The sequence below is a fragment of the Somniosus microcephalus genome, chromosome 4 (assembly GCF_052327205.1).
Source record: "Somniosus microcephalus isolate GS21.2 chromosome 4, FLI_Smic_1.0, whole genome shotgun sequence".
Taxonomy (NCBI): domain Eukaryota; kingdom Metazoa; phylum Chordata; class Chondrichthyes; order Squaliformes; family Somniosidae; genus Somniosus; species Somniosus microcephalus.
The window spans coordinates 296,679,474-296,702,340 of record NC_140990.1 but is presented as its reverse complement, the minus strand read 5'-3'; the positions used below and the strand labels follow the sequence as shown (position 1 = coordinate 296,702,340).

The window sequence follows — 22,867 nt, the reverse complement described above, 5'->3', positions numbered from 1 at the left end:
TGAAAATAATATAATTGCAGGATTTCAGTTAACTTATCCTAACTCGCACCAAGTTCCATTCACCCATCATCCCTGTGCTCACTGACCTACATTGGCTCCGGGTTAAATTCACATCCTTGTTTTCAAATCCCTCCATAGTCTCTCTATAACCTACTCCAGCCCTACAACCCTCTGAGATATGTGCGCTCCCACAATTCTGGCTTCTTGAGCATCCCCGATTTTAATCGCTTAACCATTGGCATCTGTGCCTTCAGCTGCCGAGGCCCTAAGCTCTGAAATTCCCTCTTTATTCTCTCCACCTCTCTACCTTTCTTTCCTCCTTTAAGATGCTCCTTAAAACCTACCTCTTTGACCAAGGTTTTGGTCATCTGCCCTAATATCCCCTTATGTGGCAAATGTTGTTTGATAATGCTCCTGTGAAGCACCATGGAAGGTTTTTCTATGTTAGAGATATCTTATAAGTTTGATCCTCTGCAAGTGTGTAAAGTTCTGACACAAATAACCCAGTAAGACATTTCTTGAATCTGAAGAAGAAAACTTCTGTAAGCCTCTTGCTTTTAGTCCGTACAGCTCAATAAATATAAATGTTCATTACTAATATGATATCCTTTTCTTCATCTGGTGGAAAGAGTGAATAGATGCTTGGGTGTGAGTTGTAAATGCTTCTTTGTTCCCAGCTTTCCAAGTTTATTGCTTTACCAAGTATACTTAAAAAAAAGGCATTGTGCCAGATCACTGCCATAGGTTGATATTTTCTTTAATGATTTTATGTACTGTGCAGAAATCTCCCAATTTAAAATTTTGCTCCAAAAGGACTCTTTTTATGGGTAGCAGAGATTCGAAGTTTGAATTATGGGTCAGAATGTTGCCAAGTAATTTTTTCCATCGTTCAGACAACTAGGGTGAATGGAAAACAGGATATGGATTTTGGGATAGTCTCCAATGAGCTTTTTATTTATAATAACCAACACTAAACCTGCTCACTGTTTCTGACAGAAATTGTGTAAATTACTGGAGCTTTGGCATAATGTGAATTGAAGAAGTTTTGACAAGCATTAAAAATCATTAAGCCACAGGGATATCTTCTAGGCCTCTACCTTTATTCAAATCATCTGAACACTAGAGTAGTTCCATATGTGTGCTTCTAATTGCTTTTTGACCCCATAAATAGTGTGTCTGGGAAAGAAAACTTCTCAACAACAGGAAAACGTATTAAAAAAAAATCAAAACTCATGAGGATGAGGAGAAATTAGATAGCCTTTAAAATTTAGAACAACTTTTTGGTCTTTAGCAACAGTAATTTCATCAAATAGTTCCTGAGGTCATCATCTGAGAGAGATAATTTGTGCCTTCAATTCAATTCAATTCAATTCAATTCAATTCAATTCAATTTTATTTGCCATATGTAACCAGTACAAGTACAAGTACAATGGAATGCTTACTCCCCGTAGGGACACGTCAGCTATTCTTACAGCGCCGTGTTCAGAAAGTCAGTTCAATGGCTTCCAGTGGCAGTGGGAGCAAGATGTCCCTCAGCTGCTCCTCACCGTCACCGCGGCATCCTCCTCACTGTTGCCGGCTCCACGTGTGGTGGCCTGCTTCTCCCGCTCACGATCCGACCTCTGGCCGCCATGCCCGGCTCCCCTCCTCCCAGTCGGACTGCGAGCTTCCCGCCCTGGAGCTGCCGGCCGACATGCTGCAGCGGGTCGTTGTGGCTGCTGCTGCTGCTCGTTGCGCTGCGCTGCCTCCGCCCGACTCGCCGAACACATCGTTGGGATGTGAATGCTCCGGTCGCCGCGGCCTCCTCCTCACCGTCACCGGCTCCATGGTCCGACGGCCCGGGGCCTGCTTCTCCCACTCCCGGTCCGGCCTCTGGCCGCCATGCTCGGCTCCCCTCCTCCCAGTCGGAATGCCTTCCCGCCGAGGAGCTGCCGGCCGACGTGCTCCAACGGGTCGTTGTGGCTGCTGCTGCTGCTTGCCACGCTGCACTGCCTCCGCCCGACTCCCCGAACACTTTGTTCCGGTTGCGGGAGCGAGCGGCGAGAGCGGGCCACCTGAAGCAGGGAGAGCACGCTAGCACCGGACCGTCTCGGCCGCCATCGTGACTCAATTTATGATTCTTTTTAACTGCTTCATAATCTCTGTAAAAAAAAAAAAAACTTTTTTTCACTCTAGTGTTCCACTTCAGGGATCACCTCATTGTTTTGCCTTTCCAAAAATATTCTACAAAGAGTTCCTGTAACTTGCTTCCATGCCATAAGTGCATGGCTGAATGTCTATTACTTTTAATGCATTAATTTATATATTTTTTTATCGGTCTAACATGAATCTAATATGTATAGATTTAACAAAATATAAGCATTTTATTCCATTTATGGAGACAATTTGGAACCATTGTTATTTGTGTTTAATGTCAGTCAGTGGCTGTGGAAATGAACCAATTGGCAGACATGGGCATATAGCCGTAACAAAAACTTAAGGATTGAGACATGATGTAATGACATTTTTTCTTGACACCTACTATGTAGGGCCACCAACCCGGTCAGAAAAGAATTTGCTAAAAAAGTGAGCAAAACTTTAAAAGTCACATGCAGCTAAGGTCTGTTGAAAATACATAAACAATCGGTGATGTCTAGCAAGTGTATTAACTTTGGGCAAATGTCAGATGTTTCATTTTGGCCACAAGTTGCATATCTAAGGTATCTGCTCACACATAAACCATAAATGTTACTAAAGTTGCAGATTGTTTCTGTCACATGGCCACAGTGGATGTTCAGTTGTAACTATTATATTCACTCTCCTCTTTCTTATCATGTTTTCTATGACTTTCTCTTATTTTTTCTTTTTAACTTCCATTTTCTGTAATTCTCTTTTGCCTGGCTAGGCAGTTTGTGAGTATCTTCATATCCTTTCTCTCCTTGGAGAGTAGTTTTAGAGGTAAGACTATTCCAACATTCAGAGAGGTAGAGAAAGTCCACCAAAGAGCTAATTGTTTGAATACAGAGTCTTCAGTAAGGCTTTTGACAAAGCCCCGCATGGGAGGCTGGTCAAGAAGGTAAGAGCCCATGGGATCCAGGGCAATTTGGCACATTGGATCCAAAATTGGCTTAGTGGCAGGAGGCAGAGGGTGATGGTCAAAGGTTGTTTTTGTGACTGGAAGCCTGTGTCCAGTGGTGTACCGCAGGGATCGGTGCTGGGTCCTTTGCTGTTTGTAGTGTACATTAATTATTTAGATATGAATGTAGGAGGTATGATCAGTAAGTTCACAGATGACACAAAAATTGGTGGAGTGGTAAATAGCGAGGAGGGAAGCCTCAGGCTACAGGACAATATAAACGGGTTGGTCAGATGGGCAGAACAGTGGCAAATAGAATTTAACCCTGAAAAGTGTGAGGTGATGCATTTTGGGAGGACTAACAAGGCAAGGGAGTACACAATGAATGGTAGGACCCTAGGAAGGACAGAGGATCAGAGGGACCTTGGTGTGCATGTACATAGATCCCTGAAGGCAGCAGGACAGGTAGATAAGGTGGATAAAAAGGCATATTGTAGGAATTAATGAGCGGGGTTGGTGTTATTGTCTCTGGCCCGTCAGAAGCCTCTGAGCTGCTCCAGGGACCCCCGTGCAGTTTCGAAGCGCTCCCCTATTCCTGGTTCTGACCGCCGGACTTATTCGGTAGTGATGCAGACAGAAAACGTGACTCGTGGTTGGGTGCAAAACAGACCAGTATTTATTGAAACAAAAAGAAACAAATTGAAAATAAACAATACAGCACACCTATGCTGAAATACAGCACTTTATTCTCACAGTTTACTTTAGCGTCTACTACAGCACTCGTTTGCTTAATAAAACACTGTTAATTAAATGCAGCACTTTACTTCTTAGTACAACACTGTTACTTAGATACAGCACTTTTAATACAGCTACTTAGTGTTCACTACAGCACCTTTCTGCTTAGTGCAACACTGTTACTTAGATACAGCACTTTTAATACAGCTACTTAGTGTTCACTACAACATCTTTCTGCTTAGTGCAACACTGTTATTTAAATAGGGGAGGAGAAAACAGACACAGCGAGGGAAAATTGACTAAAACTACAGTTTAACAAGATTCCCCTTAATTCCCACCCTTATACCTGTTCTAAGTTGCCTTGTAATGGGCCAGAAAATGTATGCTCACCAATGAAAGCCTGCCCCATGCCCTTGCGGTCTTAGATTCTTCACCACCCTGAAGATAGAGATACCCCAGTGTTTAAAAGTAACTGCTGGTATTCCACTCCCTTGGGCGGGCTCCCAAGGTGTAGAGGGCACGGAGGCGAGGCTACAGAGAGAGAGAGATGGCTTCTTGCGGTTAAGAAGGCAAATGGTATGTTGGCCTTCGTAGCAAGAGGGTTCAAGTACAGGAACAAGGATGTCTTGCTACAGTTGTACAGGGCCTTGGTGAGACCACACCTTGAGTATTGTGTGCAGTTTTGGTCACCTTACCTGAGGAAGGACGTTTTTGCCATGGAAGGGGCGCAGTGAAGATTCACCAGGCTGATACCTGGGATGGCAGGAATGACGTATGAGGAGAGATTGTGTCGATTGGGCTTATACTCACTGGAGTTTAGAAGATTGAAAGGGGATCTCATCGAAACCTATAAAATTCTGTCAGGCCTGGACAGACTAGATGCAGGAAGGATGTTTATGATGGCCGGGGAGTCCAGAACCAGGGGTCATAGTCTAAGGATAAGGGGTAAGCCATTTAGGACTGAAATGAGGAGGAATTTCTTCACCCAGAGAGTGGTGAACCTGTGGAATTCTCTGCCACAGAGGGTGGTGGAGGCCAGTTCATTAAATATATTCAAAAAAGAGTTGGATATATTTCTTAAGGCTAAAGGGATCAAGGGATATGGGGAGAAGGCAGGGACAGGGTACTGAATTTGGATGATCAGCCATGATCTCATTGAATGGCGGAGCAGGCTCGAAGGGCCGAATGGCCTACTCCTGCTCCTATCTTCTATGTTTCTATGTTTCTATGTTTGAGAAGCTATCTTATACCCCATTTGGGGCCAAAATCTTCCCGCCCAAATCTGGATGCATCTGGGCTAAACAAAAGGGATCCAAACTGTCCCCATTGACTGTGATGGGTTTTGGATGAATCACCCATTCATTGTGATGGGTTTTTGAATGCATCCCCATTCTTGTGATGGGTTGAATGAAACTGTCCCAGTTTGAAAAACCATGTCTATTTCCTTAATGGCTGAGTAAACAGCCCTTGAATGTTAGTGTAAACAAACTGATTGTCCTGTGGTGACACCCAACCGCAATTGATTGGCAGTCTCAAGTGGTTCAACATTGTAACAGTTTAGTGTAAACAAACATCGATTTTCCTGCAGGGAGAGAAACTCCCTGAACTGCCTTTGATTGACAGTTTAACTACTCCATTGCTTCAAGGGCTGGGGTTTTTTCTAAATCCTTTGTCAGCCATCTTTGATTTCCCCTTTTCATATGCACACAGTCTGTGTGGTGTCTCCTGCCACAAGATTGGACAGCCATCTTTGATTATCCTTTTTCACAGACACACACAGGCTGTCTTTTCAGTCCTCTTTGTCAGCCCGTGCTTTGAAGAGAGACTGTCCTTTGGTCTTCTGCCACGAGGTCTGACGGCCATTTTGATCCCTGGATTTTTAAAGGTATATTCTACCCAAGTATTTTTTAATCAAAAATCAATCTTCAGAACTGTAGGAAATTTCAAAATTATTGTGAAATCTTACAGTCCCCCATCAGAAACTAAAACTTGCTTGTAGTATCCTGTCCAAAGGTGAGCAATAATTTCTGACCCCCTACAAACAACCTTCCCTTAATACTTATCTAAATCTATCTTTGATCCCCCGACACCTCCATCTCCCCTACCCAGAGAGAATCGCAGTACACGGTAGGCATCTGTCGACAGAAAAACAAGATTAATTAAATAATCAATACACGGAGGGGTCCAATGCCCCTGCATCACTCGCATTTACAATAATTCAAGCATGGAGGGGGTCCGATGCCCCTGCACCACTTGTATTCACAATTTCAAGCATGGAGGGGGTCCAATGCCCCTGCACCACTTGCGACATGGTTTTTAACATGATACAACGGCCTAGAAATTGAGTTGGCGCCGCGCCAGGGCTTTAGCGCCAGAAATTTAGTGCCGGCGCTAAGTCCCCCTGCGCGCGCCAAAAATTCAGTAGCGCTGCGCCCAGACGGCTGCCGGCGCTACTGGCGGGCGTGAGCGCCTCCCAATGGGCGCTGACTGCCGCATTGCGGCGCTAATCCGGCGCTGCGGGACCCGATGCGGTGCGGCAGGCTGGGGAAGTGCAGGCCTCCTCCTTCAGTTAAGGAGGAGCTGCCTGCACCCGCCCGCTGTCCGTTCAAATATTGAAAAAAATGAGCCCGGCACCTCGGACAAGTGCCGGGCTTGCAGGCCAGATGCATCTGTTCCGCGGGGGGCGGGTGGACGAGTCCGGGGAGGGAGGTGCGGGCAGGCGGCCGGTGGGAAAGCGGCCGGCCGCCGCGCGACCTTAATGCGCCGGCGCTAACTCGGGGAAGACTCAGTTGAAAAAATCTTAGTTGCGGCTGCCACGGGCGAGGCGGCCGCAACTCAATTTCGGCACTGGGGCCCGTCACCACGGCAACCGGGATGCTGCGCACACCGATGACGTCATCGGTGCCGGCGCAGCGCAACCGGTGTAACGCCGACGGAAGGGCCCCACTGAATTTTCAAACTGGCCATAACTGCGGCGCTAGGCCCTTCAGCGCCCCAAATGGGGCACTAAGCCTACTGAATTTTCAGCCCAACATCTTTAATGGGATTGTTACCCAGCCAACATATCTGCTAAAAATACACATGGAAGAAAATGAGCTTCCTCTTTTTTTTTATTACAATGCAATTGCCTGACACTTTATTAGATGGCACTATTCTTCAGCCATAAATGTATTTTAAATTTTCACCATGCAAACACAACAATTCCTAGGCATATGCAATTTGTTCCCTTAACTCCAAACAAGCAGTAAAATAATTAACAAGCTTTTGTAAATTCTTAATCTTAATTGAATTTCCAATAACAGTTTAAAGGTTGTGGGTATCTGCCTCCTGCAGACCCCTTCCTTCGTGGGCTAGGAGTGCTCCTTCCTTGAGCATCCAATGACACGCTGGTCCTCTGTGCCTTCTGGAACTCTGAAAAAGACTTAAAAAAAACATCTAGCCAGATCCCCTGGCTCGGGAGAGTGTAATCAGGTCCCGCGACCTCGATTCACAATACAATTCTGGAACGGTACCATACTTAAAACTTATACACTAATAATAATTGCAATATAAAATCTAAAATTAACACGCACTACCTTAATCCTTTAATTGCACATTACTTGCACAAAGCTATATACAAGCGCCGACCGTCACTGGGCAGCCAGCTTAATCCCTGTTTGGGCTGCCACAGGCTGCTCCCTGCGACGCGGCTGGACTGACTCCAACATCTGGTCCCTCGCAGCTTATGGCTGCTGGTTGGGGACTTCTGCCTTTTCGCTTCTCCCTGACTTGGGAGACCGCCCTACTCCACTGGAAAGTGGATGACCATACTCTCTTGGGCTGGAGCAACCGAAGGGACCTCCTAGGGAAAGTCGCTGGTGGGGCTACCCCGGCGAGCAAACCCTTAGCTCGGGTCACACTCCCTGCTGGCTGGGGACCTCCTCCTTCGGGTCCCTCCCTTCCCAAACCTGGGCTGGGGACAGGCAATCCCTTGCCACTGGCTGCCGGTGGCTGAGAGCCTTCCCCTTCAGGTCTAAAACCTGGTTCAAGCTCCTCCCCGGAGTCCCACAAGAGAGGGGGAATCGCTCGGGCCAAGTGCTGGGGGACTTCTCCTCTCATACACACAACTGCGCCTGCGTGAGCAGTCTGTGTGTGTGTGCGCGCTGTAGGCTGTGGATTTCTAATCTCAGGCACAATCCCAGCTGCCTGTTTCCCTGCCCCCAGCTCAAACAACCTGCATTGTTTGATATAACTGGCTGCCTGCCAGTAATCCTGTTCAAAATCCTTCTCCCTCGCCAGGGTGGCTTTAAAGGTGGAGTCTTGGGCTTGGACCTGCTTTTGGTCCGGGGCCAAAGCTATCCCCATGTGTGCCCCCTTTATCCCGGATTGTTGCTACCGGACCTGCTCTACAGGGGTCCCAGAACTCTCCTTTCCTGTTCCCCTGCTTAAACAGCTCGCACTGGTCATGAATGGCTCCTCTCCTAACACAAGCCACAGTGCCTGCCTGTGCAGCCTGTGAGCTCGTACCCACTGCAGGCTGGGGATTTCTGTCCTCAGGTTCACTCCCAGCTGCCTGTTTCCCTGTGGGTCCCATTAAGTTAAATGGGACCTTGTTAGACCGGGGGGAATTGGTCAGGTCTTCCGAGTGGACCACCATGCTGGAGGCTCCAGTGTCCACCGAATATCTCCCCTGCCCCGTCTTCACCCCCATCCCAACATAGGGCCTGCTCCCCTCAGCATTTTCGCGGGGACACAGGTCAACAGGTTGCGCTGGCTCCAGCCATTGCTGGGAATGGGATGGGGCAGACGGGGTCAAAGCACCGGTGGTGGCTGCTATGCTCCCCTGGCCAGTCAGAACAGACCGCACTGCCTCCAATAGTGACTCAACCCGGGGAGGGGGGGAAATTCCTGTCTCTACCACCTCATCCTCCACCCACCTTTGCTGCCAGAGCTCCTGAAAGCTCGGACCTGCCTTTGGGCTGATCAGACATATCATCCCCTTTGCCCTCTTTAAAGCCATATTCAAGCTTTCTATCTCTGCCCTACAGGGGCCATGATCTGCTTCCTCAAACCCTTGCTCACAGGCCAGCTTATATGCTGCCTTTACCTCCCTAACCTTTTCCTCCTGCTCTTTTATTTCTTGTATGAGGCGAGCGTTCTCCTCCCGCACGCTCATCTCATTGCTCTTGGCCTCTGCAACTAGGCACTTCAGGTACTCTGACTCATGCCTCGTGTGGCTTTTGCCCTCACTAAACTGAACCACCAGGCGCTCTATCTTGGCCTGGTATTCTTCGACCTCCCTTTCCCAATCCCAACTCTCTGCTCTAGATTCACTAAGCCTGCGGGTGACTTCCCCAAGCCTGCAGGCACCCAACCATAAACAAACCAGTGGGATAAGAAGAAAACCAATAACTGCTGCTCTTTCCAGACCCAAACCACCGTCTGCTACATCGCACACCGTTGCCGACGTCCCTGCCACGGTCACCATTTTGTAGGAATTAATAAACGGGGCTGGGGTTATTGTCTCTGGCCAGTCAGAAGCCTCTGAGCTGCTCCAGGGACCCCCATGCGGTTTCAAAGTGCTCCCCTATTCCTGGTTCTGACCGCCAGACTTATTTGGTAGCAATGTAGACAGAAAACGTGACTCATGGTTGGGTGCAAAACAGACCAGTATTTATTGAAACAAAAAGAAACAAATTGAAAATAAACAATACAGCACACCTATGCTGAAATACAGCACTTTACTTCTCACAGTACACTTTAGCATCTACTACAGCACTCGTTTGCTTAATAGAACACTGTTCCTTAAATGCAGCACTTTACTTCTTAGTACAACACTGTTACTTAGATACAGCACTTTTAATACAGCTACTTAGTGTTGACTACAGCATCTTTCTGCTTAGTGCAACACTGTTATTTAAATAGGGGAGGAGAAAACGGACACAACGAGAGAAAATTGACTAAAATAACAGTTTAACAAAATTCCCCTTAATTCCCACCCTTATACCTATTCTAAGTTACCTTGTAATGGGCCAGAAAATGTATGCTCACCAATGAACGCCTGCCCCGTGCCCTTGCGGTCTTAGATTCTTCACCACCCTGAAGATAGAGATACCCCAGTGTTTAAAAAGTAACTGCTGGTATTCCACTCCCTTGGGCGGGCTCCCAAGTTGTAGAGGGCACGGAGGCAAGGCTGCAGAGAGAGAGAGAGATAGCTTCTTGAGAAGCTATCTTATACCCCATTTGGGGCCAAAATCTTCCCGCCTAAATCCGGATGCATCTGGGCTAAACAAAAGGGATCCAAACTGTCCCCATTGACTGTGATGGGTTTTGGATGAATCACCCATTCATTGTGATGGGTTTTTGAATGCATCCCCATTCTTGTGATGGGTTGAATGAAACTGTCCCAGTTTGAAAAACCATGTCTATTTCCTTAATGGCTGAGTAAACAGCCCTTGAATGTTAGTGTAAACAAACTAATTGTCCTGTGGTCACGCCCAACCGCAATTGATTGGCAGTCTCAAGTGGTTCAACATTGTAGCAGTTTAGTGTAAACAAACATCGATTGTCCTGCAGGGAGGGAAACTCCCTGAACTGCCTTTGATTGACAGTGTAACTACTCCATTGCTTCAAGGGCTGGGGTTTTTTCTAAATCCTTTGTCAGCCAGCTTTGATTTTCCCTTTTCATATGCACACAGTCTGTGTGGTGTCTCCTGCCACAAGGTCGGACAGCCATCTTTGATTATCCTTTTTCACAGACACACACAGGCTGCCTTTTCAGTCCTCTTTGTCAGCCCATGCTTTGAAGAGAGACTGTCCTTTTGTCTTCTGCCACGAGGTCTGACAGCCGGTTTGATCCCTGGATTTTTAAAGGTATATTCTACCCAGGTTTTTTTTAATCAAAAATCAATCTTCGGAACTGTAGGAAATTTTGAAATTATTGCGAAATCTTACATATGGGATGCTTGCCTTCATTAGCTGAGGCATAGAATATAAGAGCAGGGAAGTTATGATGGAGCTGTACAAAACGCTAGTTAGGCCACAGCTGGAATACTGTGTGCCGTTCTGGTCGCCACACTATAGGAAGGATGTGATTGCATTGGAGAGCGTGCAGAGGAGATTCACCAGGATGTTACCTGGGCTGGAGTCCTTCAGCTATGAAGAGAGACTGGGCAGACTGGGGTTGTTTTCCTTAGAGCAGAGAAGGCTGAGGTGGGACCTGATTGAGGTGTACAAAATTATGAGGGGCATAGATAGGCTAGATAGAAAGGAACTTTTCCCCTTAGTAGAGGGGTCAATAACCAGGGGGCATAGTTTCAAGGTAAGGGGCAGGAGGTTTAGAGGGGATTTGAGGAAAAGCTTTTGGAATCTGGAACTCACTGCCTGAAATGGTGGTAGAGGCAGGAACCCTCACATCATTCAAGAAGCCTTTAGATGAGCACTTGAAATGTCATAGCATACAAGGCTACGGACCAAATGCTGGAAAATGGGATTAGAATAGACAGGGCTTGATGGCCGGTGTGGACACGATGGGCTGAAGGGCCTCTTTCTGTGCTGTATAAATCTATGACTCTATGACTCTTCCTTATCACTGTAAATGCTGAAATAGCTTTGCTTCCATCTCGCTTTCTAACAGAGAAGGCAAGAACAATTCTGGGAATTATCAACATAGTACATGCACAATAAATTGAAATCCTTAGCTGATGGCCAAAGATAATGATCTCCCATTTAAGCCTCTTGCCAAATACAAGAGACTTGATAGACTTGCCATTTTGCTAAACAAAAACATTCCTCGGAATAAAAATGAACAATGTCACGCAACCAACTTGGTAGACAAAGAAAAGGCAGAAGAAATGATGGCCCTAATAGAAAAAGAAGCACTCTGACTTCACTGATTCTAGTGAGTCTTGCATTGTTCTAAAAGAACTGAAGGTTAATGCACTGACAAGTGCAAGAAAGCCCTTATAGGTTTTAAAATTGAGTTGCTTAACATTCCGTGTTAACTGAAAAATAATTTACAGAATAGTGTTTCTCTGCAGAAATGGGATATTAGATTCTTTAATAATTTTTATTACCTTTTGAACCATCCAGCACTTGAATACCAGACACTGAATAATGAACAAAGATCAAAGCTGTACATTTCTGATGGAGAGGATTATACAGTTATATAAGAAATTCTTCAGCACGATTACCTGGAGATCAGACCAAGATACTAAAATAAATTTGCAGGCATGAAAGGATATAAGATCTTTCTTGCACAGCAGTCAACCAACTACTAAATTGTCCTGTGTGTTTTTGATCTGATGCATTACTTTTGCTTTGGCAGATGTGGAACAAATGGCTTTAGACTGGCTTACTGGAAACTATTACTTTGTGGATGATGTCAGTGACCGAATATTTGTGTGCAATCAAAACGGTGATACTTGCATTACTCTACTAGACCTAGAGCTACACAATCCCAAAGGAATTGCCCTTGATCCAGCCATGGGGTAAGTTGATTTACTTGCATTCTATACAATTTCCTGAAGGTGGGTTAGGATATTAGTGAGATTAATTTCTATGAACTTTTATATGTGTATTAAATATAAAATAGGAGCTTGGCTGTTGTACAAAATACATTTAATTTCATTCAGGAATAATCAACATTGTCATCAAGTTACTGATGAATAAGTGTCTGTTATTTTTGATGGATGAAGTGTCCTTTGTATTCGATCATGTTCTCAGTATACTACTTGGTTAATTTTAACTGTGAACTGTGTTTAACATGCGTATTTTATGCAGCTAATTAATGGATCTGGCAGGTCTATACAGAAAGTCATGGGGTGAAATTGGGCTCAATAGCACCTGTTTTTGGCGCTATGAGGCCCATTAAGGGTCCAGGACTTGCACGCACACTTTTGACGCGATGTTAGTAAAGTGGTTAGCACACGCGCACCTAATGTCCGCTGGCAGCATGCAGAGCAGGCAGATCATGATGTCAATCAGAGTGCAGATTTGACACCAGTGCTGCCATTTTGGAGCGCCACACTCCAGCCTACACCCTCTCTTAAGCTCACACAGCTTAACATGATGTTAAGCATCAGGAAGGAACCCCACCAGTGCTTTTTAAAGGGATCATCAACTACTTACAGGTTAGTTGCGGGTTTATTTCTTCTGGCTGTTGCTGCAATTCTACGAGTTTTGGGTGCTTTCCATGATTGGTTAAAGTTTCAGTAGTATACAGGGAGTGGTGTGATAGGTGCTGAAGTACTTTTTTGCTGACTTAAAAGCTTCTGCACAGACCAGTTGTTCCCAGACATGGGTGGACTATTAGGCTTTCCCCTTGGCATTGAGCATGACTGGGAGAATCAAGAGAGGCCACGCAGAGCAAGATAAGCTGCTAGAAGAGGGAGGAGGGGCAGAAGGGTTCCCAGCAGAAGGCCATATCCACAGAGGGTGTTTAGGGAGCAATTCTCCTACCTGAACTTCAGCCACGACCAATGCTTGAGACGTCTGCGTTTCACAAAAGAGTTTGTCACTGAAATCTGCCACCTGGTGCAGCCACAACTCCAACCTCAGAGCAGGGCAAGGACCGCATTGCCTTTGGTTGTCAAGGTGACTGTGGCTCTGAACTTTTCTGCGTGACAGTGTGTCTTCATCTTCTTGCTCTTTCTCCACAACCTGGGCAGGTTGCAGTTCTTGGGCATCTGAAAGGTAAAAGGGACAAGGGTAGGGCTGTGGTGAGGGGAGAGGAGAGGAAAAAGTAAGGCTTACACCATCAACAACACCATTTAACCCCCATTGTTTGAGTTCTGCATTAAAAATGACTATAAATTTTAATGTTAATTTTGACCTGATGAACAATTACTGTTTACATATGGTTCTGCAGCACAGTACACCTTGCATTACTGCCAACTAGGGGGGGAAAAGTGCATTGAAACAAATATTGCATCTCTCAAAAGGTATTGAGATTTTACCCCAAGGGGGAAAAATTCAGTTGGTTTGCACCTCCCATTAGCGCCTTAAGAGGGTGCTAATGGGGCACAAAGCAACTAGCGCCCGGGCGCAGCGATGTTTGCGCCGCTCACGAAATTGACCAGACATTTTGCAGCGGCGCTAAACAATACCGCCTGATCTCCTACACACGCAGATCTTGATGTCATTCGAGCGTGCAATGCCTTTGTGGTGCCGTGGACCGGATATTGAGTGGCGCCCTCATCCTTTCCGCCTGGCGCAACCAACAGCAGGTAGACTGGAACGCTTCCCAGTCGCTGTGGGGCTCGGGGGGGCTGCTATTTAAAGGTGGCCTCTGTGATAAAAATGCTAACTTCCGGGAAGTTATGTCATCACTTCCTGTGAACTATGAACTATGAACTATGAACTGTGTACATACCTCACTTCCTGTAAATGTCACTTCCTGTTGGACTGGTATAAATACTGGTCTGTTCAGTATTGTAAGAGGCTTCTACCAGAGGCATGGTAAAGACCTCTCTTGTATATAGTGTGTTTATAAGTTACTTAAAGCTTACTTTAAAGTTACTTGATGGTCAGTCTCCTTTTCTTACATCAATTTAAGTAACTTAGTATTTACACTGACAAATACTAGACCTTCAGACAAACTCGGAAGTTAAGGATCCAGGGAACCACCCATCATGGATAAAATCCTTAGACCTATTCGTCTGGACTTGGACCCGAATACACCAGCAGCTGGCAGGGTATGGAAGCATTGGTATCGTACTTTTGAGAATTTTCTGGATGAATGTAAAGTGGATGCTCCTGCTAAATTGAAGATACTTGTCAATTATGTGACCCCAAAAGTGTTCGAATATGTTGATGAATGGGATAATTACGAAGAGGTGATTCGGGCACTTAAGAAACTGTATGCGAAGACCCCAAATGAGGTCTATGCTAGACATCTACTGGCCACAGCCCGACAAGGGCCAGGGGAATCAATTGACGAATTCCTGCAAGAACTTCGCAGGCTCAGCGTAGATTGTAACTTTCAGGCAGCCTCAGCTGAGCTGTACCGCCAAGAAATGATTCGTGATGCTTTCATCTGCGGGATTGCCTCTCCATTTATACGCCAGCGTCTACTAGAAAGTAAAACACTTGAGCTACAAAAAGCTTTTGACCTAGCTTGTTCACTGGATTTGGCAAAGAGAAATGCAGACCTCTATCAGCTGCCCAGATCTCGATCTGCTGCTGTAGCTGCAACCAGACAATTCAAGCGGTCTCAGGTGAACCCTATCATGGGGGAATCTAATTCTGATAATTCTGATGAAGAAGAGGAGGACGACCCCACTTTAGCAGCCTCTTGGCAATCTAGGAAGGAATGCTTCTTTTGTGGAGATGCTTTTCACCCTAGGAAAACCTGCCCTGCTCGCAATGCAATCTGCAGTTATTGCGGGAAAAAAGGACACTTTGCTAAAGTTTGCCTATCAAGGGCCTCTACGAGGGCCAATCCAGCTAAGGCCTACCGAGCTGCCCCAATTAGGGCCTATCAAGATGCTCCAGCTAGGACCTATCAAGCTTCCTCTCGAGCTCTCTCCCGAAGAAGCACACCGAGAGTTTTAGCCACTCTCTGTGCAACGACACCAATTACAGCTGCTTGCCCACAGAACCTGTCTCAGGCAGCCACAAAAATTTCAATTAAAGGGCATACCTTAGATGCCTTAATTGACTCAGGAAGTACTGATAGTTTCATTAAGGAACAGATTGTTGCGAAATTGAAACTACATGTCTTCCCATCGGACCAGGCAATTGCGATGGCCCAGTCATCACTTAATACCAGAATCTCCGGCTTTTGTGTTGTTGATATGACACTTCATGGTCGTATGTATCCCTCCACCCGACTTTCAGTGCTCAAAGACTTATGTAGTGATCTCCTCTTAGGGCTGGACTTCCAAAAACAGCATAAGAAACTCACCATTGAGTTTGGTGGATCCAAACCCGGACTTACTATTTCTAATATACCATCTAAATTACCATTTTGTGCATTATCAGCAGCTTCACTTGATGAACCCTCATTATTTGCCAGTATTCCGCCTCAATGCCAACCGATAATAACGAAATCGCGGCGCTTTAATCAGGGAGACCAATCTTTTATTGCGGCTGAAATCTCTCGACTTCTAGCAGAGGATATCATTGAACCATGTTCGTCGCCCTGGCGGGCTCAAGTCGTCATTGTCAAGAACCCTCTAAAACCTCACAAACAGCGACTATGCATCGATTATTCGCAAACCATCAATCAATATACCGACTTGGACGCCTACCCATTGCCACGCATTGATGATATGGTTAATAAACTGGCCGAATACAAAGTGTTCTCAACTTACGATTTAAAAAGTGCCTATCATCAGTTACCCTTGAAGGTCTCAGATAAGCAGTACACAGCCTTTGAGGCTAATGGACGGCTGTACCAATTTCGTCGCCTCCCATTCGGGGTTACTAATGGAGTGGCTGTCTTTCAACGGGCAATGGATGGCCTGGTTAAGCAGGAAAACCTAAGGGACACTTTTCCCTATCTTGATAACATTACCATTGCAGGTCACGATCAACAGGAACACGACTCCAACCTCCAAAAATTTCGGGATGCCCTCCATCGCCGTAATTTGACCCTGAATGAATCCAAATCTGTTGAGTCGCAACCGACCATCAACATCCTTGGCTACTGCGTAGGCAATAGTATCATTAAGCCAGACCCAGAAAGACTTCGCCCGCTCCAAGAGCTCCCGTCACCTAAGAATCCGGCTTCTTTACGTCGGGCTCTCGGTCTGTTTGCATACTACGCTAAATGGATTCCTCATTTTTCGGACAAAATCCAACCCTTGCTGCATGCTAGATCATTTCCACTGGGAACAGCGGCTGTTGCAGCCTTTAACCTTCTCAAAAAACAGTTGGAGAAAGCGGCTCTTCACTCCATCGATGAGAATCTCCCTTTCGTGGTTGAATGTGATGCCTCGGAGGTGGCGATCTCGGCTACTCTGAATCAGGAAGGTCGTCCTGTAGCATTTATGTCCAGGACCTTACAAGGTGCCGAGCTACATTATCCTCCGGTTGAGAAAGAAGCCACAGCCATCATAGAGGCAGTACGGAAGTGGAACCATTTTCTAGCTCGCCAGCACTTTACATTGATCACGGACCAACGATCAGTCGCCTTCATGCTCGATAATCGAAAACGAACCAAAATTAAGAATAATAAAATACAACTTTGGAGGATGGAACTGGCCTCTTTTGGTTATACCATTCTCTATCGGCCTGGCAAGGAGAATGTGGCCCCGGACACCCTCACACGGGCATTCTGCTCCACTATGTCATCCTCCACTCTCATGGATGTCCACAATGGTTTGTGTCATCCTGGCGTTACGCGCATGCTACATTTCGTACGATCACGGAATCTCCCTTTTTCCACTGGAGATGTAAAGAAAATATGCTCAGAATGCCGGCTTTGTGCGGAATTAAAACCTCAGTTCTTCCGCCCCTCAGATGGTATACTCATACATGCAACCCAACCGATGCAACGACTTAGCATCGATTTTAAGGGCCCAGTGCCCTCTTCAACTCGGAACACATATTTGCTCACCATGATCGACGAATATTCACGTTTTCCGTTTGCCTTCCCCTGCTCCAATATGCTGGCGTCCACAGTAATCTGCTGCCTTGAGCAGGTATTTTCTCTCTGTGGCATGCCGGCTTATATTCACTCAGACCGGGGTCCATCCTTTATGTCAAGGGAACTCAAGGACTACCTCTCAGAACGGGGAATTGCTGCAAGCAAAACAACACCATACCATCCCATCGGAAATGGGCAGGTAGAGAGGTATAACGGTATCATCTGGAATTCCGTACGTCTCGCTTTAAGATCTCGGGGCCTACCAGACCAGCAATGGGAAACAGTGCTTCCGGATGCATTGCACTCTATACGGTCCCTGCTTTCTACAGCCACAAATACTACACCTCATGAGCGGTTCTTTGGATTCCAGCGTCGCTCATCTCATGGAACATCACTCCCGTCATGGCTAACTACTCCTGGACCTGTATTACTCCGAAGATACGTTCGGACGTCTAAAAATGACCCTCTTGTAGACGAGGTCGAACTAACCGATGCCAACCCCACCTATGCAAACATACGATATTCCGACGGCCGAGAATCTACCGTATCATTACGGGATCTGGCTCCCTGCCCACCAGGACCTAGTGGGACATCGGGTGATGGCATTTCACCAGGAAACTCTTGGGACCTATCGGGTACCCCTCTCCAGGATCCTGATCAGACACCAACTAGCTTGGTGCCGGCAGAACCCCGTGCTCAAGGTTGCGACCCTCCCAGTACCGTGCATGAAAGTACTGATCCGCCACAGACCAGCTCTGCACCTCCCTCTGAACAGAGGCAGTCCGACTTTGAACCTATTGGGGCTCGCACTCGAAGCCATGATCTCCCCGACCCTTCACAGGGCAATCCAGGCCACACAGACTCTGACCAATGGCCAACCGCATGTAAGCGGACCAGCGACCCTCTACGACGGGAATCCAAACGGGTACGACTCTTCCTTGTTCGGCGGCTGCGGACCAAAAGGTAGACCACAGCCTCCTAATCCTGCAGGAGGGAAGAATGTGATAAAAATGCTAACTTCCGGGAAGTTATGTCATCACTTCCTGTGAACTATGAACTATGAACTATGAACTGTGTACATACCTCACTTCCTGTAAATGTCACTTCCTGTTGGACTGGTATAAATACTGGTCTGTTCAGTATTGTAAGAGGCTTCTACCAGAGGCATGGTAAAGACCTCTCTTGTATATAGTGTGTTTATAAGTTACTTAAAGCTTACTTTAAAGTTACTTGATGGTCAGTCTCCTTTTCTTACATCAGCCTCTTCCTGGCTTTTTCTGTGGTAGACATTTTTGCACCACTCATTCTGAGAGAGAGAGATTCTGAGAGAGAGAAAGAGAGACTTCTGCATTGAGTCAACGCTGTGTGAAGTAGTTTTGGCTTCTGAGCATAACTTTGCAGGTACTTTGTTTTTTTTACCTTCATAACTTTGATTGCCAAGAGACAATGGGGGCTGCAATGAATGGGGGCGTTGCCCTGTGCCAGCAGAATCGGAGGCCACAGAGACGCAGAGAGAGAGTGGCAATCATGGCCAGACGGAGGAGGGCCAACAGGCCTCTGTACAGGAGACCTTACCCTCCCAGGGTATTTCGCCAACAATTCTCCTACATTAATATATCTGAGGAGCAGTGTTTGCGAAGGCTGCGCTTCAGCAAGGAGGTGGTCACTGAACTCTGCCACCTGCTGCAGCCAGTTCTGCAGCCTCAACTGAGGACCAGGACGTCTCTGTCAGTGGCAGTGAAGATCACAGTGGCTCTCAACTTTTATGCCACCGGCTCATTTCAATCAGCTTCTGGGGACATCGCCAATATCTCCCAGTTCGCGGTCCATTGCTGCATCCGTCAGGTCACAACTGCCCTCTATAAAAGCAGACGAGAGTACATCTCTTTTCCCATGACCCCGGCCAAGCAGCATGAACGTGCTATGGGCTTTGTGAGGATAGCGGGCTTCCCCATGGTGCAGGGCGCCATTGCCTGCATGCATATGGCTTTGCGTGCTCCGCATGAGAATGCAGAGGATTTCCACAACCAAAAGGGGGTTCCATTCCTTAAACATACAGTTGGTCTGTTACCACAGACAGCTGATACTCGCTGTCAATGCCCAGTATCCTGGCAGCAACCATGATATATTCATCCTGCGCCAGACTACTGTGGCAGAACTTTTCCAGGCACCGCATCACCCAGGTGGTTGGCTTCTCGGGGACAAGGGATATCCACTGTGCACCTGGCTGATGACACCGCCCCGTATGCCCAACACCCCTGCTGAACTGCGGTACAAAGAGAGCCATCTCGCCACCAGGAACATCGTTGAGTACACAATCGGCGTGCTCAAGCAACGGTTCCGCTGTCTGGACCACTCAGGAGGAGTCCTGCAGTACTCGCCTGAGCGAGTCTCCCACTTCATAGTTGTGTGCTGCATGCTGCATAACCTGGCAATCCTCAGGACCCAGCCAATGGCACCAGGCCTTGGAGCACCACCGGAGGAAGAGGAGGAGGCGCCAGGTGCTAAACTTTGCGCACGGCCGATAATCGCGCCCCAAATGGGGCGATACTGAATTTTTGCCCCCAAGACTCTTATAAGATCTCATCAACGTAGGCCTGAGGAAAATGTGATGAATGATAAAATCATGACATTTTGTTGTTAGATCACAGCTAACACCACAGCAAATCTAACACCTAACTTTTTTGACATCACCAAAATACCTGCCAGACACTATAGCAGTTAGCTATAACTGGAACACATCCAGAACCAGTTCCATGGTCTTTTGAAATTTCATTGGAAACAGATAAACTTTAACGCACAGCTTGCATTTTGTTACTTATATTCCTGCGTTTTCAAAGCACTTTTTTTTTTAGCAATTTCCATCTAGACCCTTCCTTCAGTAGACTATTGCTATGCCAAATGAAAGAGCTGAGCCCCATAAATAGGAACAACCATAATTCATTTATGTGTTGCCTGACTTTGTAACAAGAGTGGAAGAGAATTACTCTCCTTGCTGTGTGCAGCAACATTGGCCCGTATTTTCCAATGCCTACGGGTGTGTACGAGCTGTGTACACACCCGTAGGGACATCAGAAATGCCGGTTTGAGGCATGCGAAGTGCATGCGCTGAAAACCGGCATTTCCAATCTGTTAAGAATGCTCTTGACAGATCGGATGCCTGCCCTGGAGAAGGGCCTCTGCGGGTGGAGAGTTCCGCTTTCTGCAGAACCTTCATCCACTGAAATCCCTTAAAAATCTTACGCCTGGTAAAAGCAGACGTAAGGCTTGCTTTTACCAGCATAGAGTTTAAATCAAATCAAATCAAATCAAATCAACTTTTTTATTGTCATTGTTAGCGCACAAGTGCAGTACAACGAAATGTAGGCTTGCGGCTCCCGAGAGTACAATTTGGATTAGGACACTTAAACATTTCAACATACATTTGTACATATATATTAGCATAAATATGACCATAATAAAGTGCATCGGCAGATGTGCAGGCTTTAGTGTTTATTTGTGGAGTTCAGTAGGATGACAGCCCTGGGAAAGAAGCTGTTCCTAAATCTGGTCGTACGGGTGCGAATGCATCTGTAGCGTCTTCCAGATGGTAGGAGGGCGAACAGACTGTGGCTGGGGTGGGTAGGGTCTTTGATGATGGACCGTGCCCTCCGTAGGCAGCGTTTCTGATATATATGTTCTATGGTCGGTAGCCGGGTGCCGGTAATGCGTTGGGCAGTTTTGACTACCCGCTGCAGAGCTTTCCGGTCATGGGAGCTACAGCTGCCGTACCATACCGTGATACAGTTTGTCAGGATGCTCTCTATAGTGCAGCGGTAGAAGTTAGAGAGGATCGGGGGTGACAGATTACATCCCTTCAGCCTCCTCAAGAAATATAGGCACTGCTGGGCCTTCTTCACCAGAGAGGAGGTGTTGAGGGACCAGGAGAGGTCTTCCGTGATGTGGACTCCGAGGAACTTAAAGCTGGCCACCCTTTCCACCTCCGCCCCATTGATGTGGATGGGGGTGTGACTTCCGCCTTTGGACTTCCTGAAGTCCACGATTATTTCCTTTGTTTTCTTGGTGTTAAGGGCCAGGTTGTTGTCGGCGCACCACTTCACGAGATGCTGGACCTCCTCCCTGTAGGCTGACTCATCGTAAAAAAAACTTTAAAAAAAATTTCACTCATTTATAATTTCAAAATACTTTTAAAAAAGGTAAGTTTATTTTTAGCCCCATAAAAACCTTAATTACTTTTTTCAAAAAATTAAATTTTTGTTTAAAATATTTAATTTAATGTAATTTTAACTCATTTTAAAAACGTGATGGTTTTTTCAAAATTTATTTAATGTTTTAGTGTCTTTTTCATTGATCCCCATTCATACATTTGACAGTTCTAACTAAGATTCCCTTCTTTCATTGGCTGGCCTGGCCCACGTGATCCCAGGGACCCTTGCGAACTGCATGCACCCCTGGGATACATGGGCCCAACGCATTTCGACTGCGGAGAGGCCCAGGATTGGAAGTGACCAGACCTCGGGAGCCCTCAGGTAAGTGCGTAGATTTTTTTCTGATAGGAGGCATCTGCACGCAGGAAGCCTCCTATTGGAAATTACAGGCCATTGTAAATACAGTCAAAAAGACGTTGCAATTTTTCTACATGGAGCAACCAGAATATTTCTTCCTTCCACCTCCCCTCCCCCATGATATTTGAACAATTATCAACAAGTGTGAACTTAGTCAGTTAAATAAGGTAGAATCCCCAATATATAGCCTATTAGATCATTAAAATAGTATAACATATGAATTATAATATAAATGATGAAATAGCTTACTGAATACAGTTGTCATTAGAATTAACCTCCAATGTAATAAGTTCTGTGGTCTGAAGATAAATACATTTTTGGTAACTTAATGAAACTGTGCTTAGAGATATTTGAAATGTTGTCCTGTTTACATTTAGCCTGAACATATATATATATATATATATATATGCATATGCATAAAACAAAATCTTGCATTTATATAGCACCTTTAATACAGGAAAATCATCCCAAGGTACCTCACAGAGGTGTGATCAAAAAAAAGGATGTTGAGATGAACGAGGTCTTCGCAGGGGTGATCTAAAGCGTGGCTTCAAGGAGGAGCAAGATGTGGGGAGCCATTGGGTTTTAGGGAAAGTGAAAGGCAACAATGGGGCAAAGGATGGGGGGCTGAGGCCAGAGTCAGAGGAGTGGAGAGTCCATTGGAGGTTTTAGCGATGAAGGAGATTACAGAGTTGGGAAAAGGTGAGGTCATGGAGGGATTTAAACACATGGAGGATCATTTTAAATTTGTGTTATCAGGAGGCCAGGATCAATATTAGTCAGTGCGAAAAGGGGTCATGGGTTGTAGAATAAAATATGAGCAGCAGAGAATTGTATGAGCTGTAGTTTACAGAGTGTGGAGGATGGGAGGTATTGCAATAGTTGAATCAGAAGATTAGAAAGTCATGGGTGAGTATTTAAGCAACAGGCGAGCTGGGGTAG

General features: G+C 46.1%; 1 protein-coding gene across 1 annotated transcript in view; it reads left to right on the top strand.

Annotated features, from left to right (window-relative positions):
• LOC147120556 (low-density lipoprotein receptor-related protein 1-like) overlaps positions 1 to 22,867 on the top strand; it is a 2,135,446-nt gene that overhangs the window by 914,610 nt on the left and 1,197,969 nt on the right. The window contains exon 7 of the mRNA XM_085986655.1: positions 12,096 to 12,258. Coding sequence (XP_085842781.1) covers positions 12,096 to 12,258 — 163 coding nt within the window. The remainder of the gene's footprint in view (positions 1 to 12,095; positions 12,259 to 22,867) is intronic.